The sequence below is a fragment of the Limulus polyphemus genome, unplaced genomic scaffold (assembly GCF_000517525.1).
Source record: "Limulus polyphemus unplaced genomic scaffold, Limulus_polyphemus-2.1.2 Scaffold2695, whole genome shotgun sequence".
NCBI classification, from domain to species: Eukaryota; Metazoa; Arthropoda; class Merostomata; order Xiphosura; family Limulidae; genus Limulus; species Limulus polyphemus.
Window position 1 is genome coordinate 86,065 of NW_013668305.1, and position 6,569 is coordinate 92,633.

Below are 6,569 nucleotides of genomic sequence, written 5' to 3' on the forward strand. Positions count from 1 at the left end.
TATAACGCCTTCTCGGTTGAAAGGCCGATTGTGTTCGGCGACTTGGATTCGAACCCGTGATACGCAGATTGCGAGTCGAGATCCTTAACCACCAGTACATGCCAGACCCTTAATAAAATGTATATCAACTGAAACACACACACACTGGATGTATAACGCTAAGTTATGCTTTTACCCGCTGATTTAGGGCATTTATTTGAACTTATCACACAAATGTGTACCGGATTACACACTAAAGAACATGGAAACTTTGTCTCTCTTGTTCAAAGATGTGGAGGAAGAGGGGGGGGGGAGTAAAACACAGCTTCTAACAGATAAAATATAATTTTAAAGTCGGAACTAAATTTTATCTTCGTCCACTCTTCTGCATCCTATCTCTGAATGAAGACAGATCAGGCCATCCGCTCTTGTAGTGCAGAATGTAATCGGGCAGGTCCACTCCCATGGTAGCTAAAAAACAGAGTGTAAAAGTAATTGAAATGATATAATGGGTAATCTGGTAGTTATAATCAACGAATTATTGAATTTTGTTGTTGTTGTTTTTTGTGGGGGGGATTTAGCACAAATTATCGAAACTAAGATGTCACATGACAGAAACAAAAAGTCGTAATGTAATTACCTTATCAGGTTAAACCGAAACTTTCAGTGATTTGTTAACACTGTTTACAATCCATCATATGCTGTAATTATGTAATCAAAGCATGATGTCCTGTTAAAATAAAGCATTACACGAGCCACGCATCCCCCAAACTATCTCCAACTGAACTAAGTAAAAGTTGAAATTATGATTCCTGCCAATTGTTTTAGAGCGTATATTTATTTACCTTGTCGGCTTCAGCTAGGTTCTTCTCTGAAAACAGTGTCATCAGAGCTGTTTAGATATTCGACCAAATTTGCTGCTACATTTAAACATTTTAAAAAATATGGGTTACAGAATCGCTACTGTCTGTTTAAGTAAGACTAAAGTTTGGACTGTCAGGTGTTTACAGAGTGAAACCTTGTATAGATCTCCAATAGGTTTCAAGTAATTTTAGTTCTTTTACTTTTGCTGTCGGTTTCAACTAGATTATACCAGTATCTTTGTTATTTTTGTTTTTTAATAATTCATCGTTATAATTTTCCAACTATACTTTAAATGATTCATGATTTAATTATTTCGACTTCGGATATTCCAAATACAATTGAATATAAATTGTTGTAACTTTACTCCAATGTAAAAAACAACAACAAAACAACAACAATTTATGTAAAGTCACTATCATAATTACATTACCCCTCTGAGGGTCATGCACCCAAAACATAAGTTATATATATATAACTTAGAACGCTTTAAAAGTAACTCCATTCAAAGCTGTAAGTGTAAATATTCTAATAAATGCAATTATTTTGAATGCATTGATCTATATTTGCACGCAATAAGACCGTGATAATAATGTACTTTTTGTTTTGTTTTTGCATTCAAGTTCACTGGTTTAAGATAAGTCAATGCAATAGTTATTATATTACTAATTTTTAATACTTCCCAGTGGCATAGCGGTATGTCTGTGGACTTACAACGCCAGAAATTGGGCTTTGATACCCGTGGCGGGCAGAGCATCGATAGCCTATTGTGTACATATATATATATATGTTTGTTTACATGGTTACTATGTAAGGGTTTATAATAAATGTATGTATCTTTTACATGCAGCCTGGAAAGTGTAAAATATGTTTAACACAGATAAAATAGATAACATAGAATATAATAATTAGTGTTTCATAACAGAAAAAGAATAATAGCGTGACTTAAACAAGGTATAAAACGAAATTATGCTTTAAATAGAGAGGTAATGTTTTACAAAAGGAGTTTCGACGAGTAAGTTGGCGGTGGGTGGTGATGACTAGCTGCCTTCCCTCTAGTCTTTCACTGCTAAATTAGGGACGGCTAACGCAGATAGCCCTTGTGTAGCTTTGCGTGAAATTCAAAAACAAACAAACAAACAATCTCTCTAGTCTATCACTTTAAAATTAAAGTAGATTGCCCCCGAGTAGGTGGGTGCGAAATTTAACTAACAAACTTTGCCTAACAGGTACTTTGAGTTCGGCTTGGGGCTACTCTTTTACCGACGAATAGTGGGATTGACCGTCACATTATAATGCCCCCACGGCTGAAAGGGCGAGCATGTTTGGTGGGACGGGGATTAGACTAGAAAGAAGGCAACAAGTCAACATCACCCACGCTAAATTTCGGCTACACTTTACCAAGGAATAGTGAGATTGACCGTTACATCATAATGCCCTCACGGCTGAAAGGGCGAGCACGATTTGGCGAAGAGTTTCGATCCTGAAACCCCAAGATTGGGAGTCGAGTGTCGTAAACCCCTCAGACCATGCCAGACAGACCGGGCAAACTACAGGTATTAAGGCGTGTATGGAAAAGTTGTAAACATTACGAATTGTTTTGTAAGCGGTCCCATTTTTAACAGCTTCGTTGTTATCCTTAATGAAACGAAAAAGTAATTGTAGAAGCCTGAAAATGTTTAATTTATTAGTTATAAAACATACGTTGGCTTTAAATTCTATTTCTCCTATTAATCTTATACGTGAGTGATATTTTCATCTCTTTACTGACCAGCAATTACCTTAAACTCATCACTTCTTAATTTTCAAATTATTTTTCAATTTATTGACCACTTATGAAGCAAAGCGCCCTCTTTCAGTTGTTTGAATGCTAATAATAATAATAATAATTTCAAAAACTTTTTGCTTGACACAAACTAGAAAATAACTCAATAACAATAGTTTGAAAGAAACAATCAAAAACAGTTTTTTTTCACTTTTCAAACTTATCTGTTTCTTCTTCATTTAAACTGATTTAAGTCATTTAATTAGGTTCATGATACACTCAGAACTTAAGGATTTTGGGGAAAAATATTACATTGTTTATAAATGAGATAACATGGAACACTGCTTATGCACAGCTGTATTTCCTCTACAGGTGAAAAAATTAACGTGTGAAATTAAAAACTTGGGAACACTGGTTTGCATATATAGGCAGTTTTTTTTACTATGAAGTTTAGAGAAATAAACGTGGACTAGAATTATAGAAAAATGGACGTAAAATAGTTTTCGAAATATTTACTACTAATATCCACAGAGTGTATAAAACAAGATAAAATCATTAAAAGGAAGATATTTACTGACTGTAGTTTAGATTAAAATGTGGATTTATACAGAGTTTTTGTTAACTTATCTTATTTTCACTTTTCTGTTTTGTAAGATTTTACTGTTATCTAAGCAAGGTTGTTGTTCGTTATTAAGCACAAAGCTACACGAAGAGCTACCTGTGCTCTGCCCATCACGGGTATAGAAACCCGGTTTTTAGCAGTATAAGTCCGCAGACATACCGCTGTGCCACTGGGGGTTTATCTAAGTAAGCCAATAATTTCATTAAGTACTGTTACAATACATTATGTGTTACGTTTTTACTGTACAATACATTACGAACGTATCATTATGTTGAGTTTTTACATATAACATTGGGTTTAGTAATTCACGGAATGGTTGCAACATATAAATACTTTAAGCAATTATTAAGGATAAGATTAGTGATACCCGTATTTTATCATCCTACGTACTTTTAAGCAATCCGTCGTAAACAGGTATATCTTAATTTTTCAAACTTTATTACGTTAGGGACGTTTTGTAATGGAATTGATGGGACGTACTAAGACACCAACGTCCACGCCGTGGAATATAGAATTTTGGTAATATGTCTCAGAAGTTGTAAATAAATTTGTTTCTCAATTTCTAATTGACAGTATATTTGTATTTGGTTACAAAATAAGTGCCAAAGGGAAGATTTAGTGCTTTTAGTGTAATTTTAGTTAATTTCTTGTTTGTTTGTTTGTTTGTTTTTAATTAAGCATAAAGCTACACAATGGGCTATCTGTGCTCTGCCCACCACGGGTATCGAAACCCGGATTCTAGCGTTATATGTCCCCAGACATACCGCTGTGCCACTGGGGGCTTAATTTCTTGTAATAAATATTTCAAAGTAATTATTTTAAATGGGGAAAAACATTACTACAATCACTTCTTTCAAGGACAAGGGAATTGATATTTTCTATAACCAAATAATAATTATTATGAATTCATAGTAAGAAGTTAATCTGTTTAAACCCTTAGTTCTGTACTATAATTTTGGTAAAATCTACACCATTAGGCTGGATATTTGTAACATTGTCTTCGGATATGCAGACCTTCTTCTCAAAATTGGCATTTTAAATTTCCAGAAAAACAAAGCCGACTAGATGCGCGCGCCACTTCATTTGTATTATATTTTCAAACTTTAAATGTTTGTTAGTTTGTTTTAGCGAAAAGCTACACAATGGGTTATTTGCTTTTGTTTTTTCAAGCGCGGGGAATCGAACACTAAATGTAGCGCTGCACGTCCGTAAACTTGCTGCTGACCCATTGGAGTGCAACTTCAAACTTTAAACAAATCCAGTCAACTAAATCTCAAACTAGAATGAAGGCAGGATAAACTGGAGTAACTGTATGATTTTCAATAAACATCTGTAGTTTTTGAAGACAAATTCAGGTAGCTATCATTTTGAACGAAACAATAAATACTCAGGCCATTATATTTATTGTATTTCGTCGTAGTTTTACTTTGAAAAAGTTCCTAGAAGTGTAAACGTAAATCTAATTTGGGGGAACTTCAATGAATTTGACCCTTTTCATCAAAACGTTTTATACCGGGGTATGTTCATAACTCTTTAAGCCTGACTCTATAGTGAAAGAATTAGAGGAGCTATATGGGGGAGTGGGGGGGGGGGGTTTATTATATACCATATATCATATATGGGGGGGGGGTAGTGTTCATAACTCCTTAAGCCTGACTCTATAGTGAAAGAATTAGAGGAGCTATATGGGGGAGTAGGGGGGGATTATTATATACCATATATCATATATGGGGGGGGGGGTTATGTTACACAATACATCATATGTGCTTTTACGCTTAGAAAAGGCAACCAAAGTATTACAAAATTTTATTCCAGCTTTGAACCTCGTTGCTCAGTTTAAGGTTTGATCCCTTGTCAACGAAACCTGTTTAACACACTTACCTGTTCTCTTTCGTTCTTGCTTCATTCTATTTTGGATAGTCAACATGTCTTCTTCGATGCGGTTGTCACCATCGAAAGAAGTTAATCCTGGATTAAAGGCTTCCACCATATCCAGATAGGTACGAGGATATACTTTCACTGGCATACTACAGCATATCCCCACCAGGAGACAGCCAATACCCAGAAATGAGTTGAAGAGTCGCATGGTCTAAAAAAAGGGGGGAAAAAAGGCATGCTTGAAACGTGGTTAACGAGTATCATCTTTTCATATAATGGTTTTGTTTGTTTATTTATTTAATTTCGTTCAAAACTACTCGAGGACTATATCCACTAGTCGCCCCATATTTTAAAATGATAAACTAGAGGGGAAGGCTTTTAGTTAACACCCAACTCTTGGACTGCTTTTTATTAACGGATAGAGAATTAACCGTCATATTATAATGTCCCCGCGGTTAAAAGCATGTTCGGTAATGGGATTCGAACGTGTGATCCACAGATTCCGAGTCGAGTGCTCTAGCCACTAGGTCATGCCTTGTCATTGTTGTTGGTAAGCCTTTCTCTCGCTCTCTCTCTCTTTCAGTTTATTAATTATCAATGTTAAAATGTGAGATTGGTTGAAGAAAGTTTTATTTTACTGTACAACGAAACTAAAGTTGGTGGTTGGCTACAATATTCGAGGTTACAAACTTATAGGATGCTTATGTTTTTTTTTTGTTTTTTTTATGAAATGAAAATTCGTACAAGTCAACTATACAACCTAAGCGGTGATAGAACTATAAAACTTTGTTTATCTATTGTAGCTTTGCTAAAGAATATTGGGATAACAATAATGCTCAAATTCATTGTTGACTGCGGAACCTCTTTGTTAATTAGTGTTGTCCAACACTACCTGGTTTGTTACACCATCCAACACTACCTGGTTTATTACACTATCTCTGTCCACCCCCCCCCTTTTATTGCCCAAAGAACCTTATTTCTTATTGCTCAAAACTTTTGGTTAAATGAAAATAATTTTTTTGTTTTTGGAATTTATCCTGTGAATTGACTACAGAATCAGATTATATTACCCATGCTCAAACTAGATAAAGAATCTCAAATGTATAAACGTTGCTGCAGTTTACTATTTGATATAGTTTACGTCGAAAAGACTGATCGACAACAAAAAGGGAGAGTAGTATTTTGTGAAGGTGGGAGGGTTGGAGTGAATGAAATATCCTATGACCTTAAAAAGTAAAGTCCACTAGGGATTTTTGAGAAGTTGAAGAATCGATTTTTTGAACCCTTATAAAAATTATGTTTCCTCAAAAATACTTTTTATTGGATAAGAATAATTAAGACACACGTAGCTGGGTAAAGGTGTGTCACGTATTAGATTATCATGCACTTTACCCAGCTACGTGTGTCACGTATTAGATTATCACGCAGGTAGCTGGGTAAAGTGCATGATAATCTAATACGTGA

General features: G+C 35.0%; 1 protein-coding gene across 1 annotated transcript in view; it reads right to left on the bottom strand.

The window, feature by feature from the left end:
- Positions 1 to 163: 163 nt before the first annotated feature.
- LOC111087818 overlaps positions 164 to 6,569 on the bottom strand; it is a 15,876-nt gene continuing 9,470 nt past the window's right edge. The window contains exons 2-3 of the mRNA XM_022395853.1: positions 5,109 to 5,316; positions 164 to 450 (exon numbers count right to left, since the gene is read on the bottom strand). Of these exons, the coding sequence (XP_022251561.1) occupies positions 347 to 450; positions 5,109 to 5,316 (312 nt within the window). The 3' untranslated portion in view covers positions 164 to 346. The remainder of the gene's footprint in view (positions 451 to 5,108; positions 5,317 to 6,569) is intronic.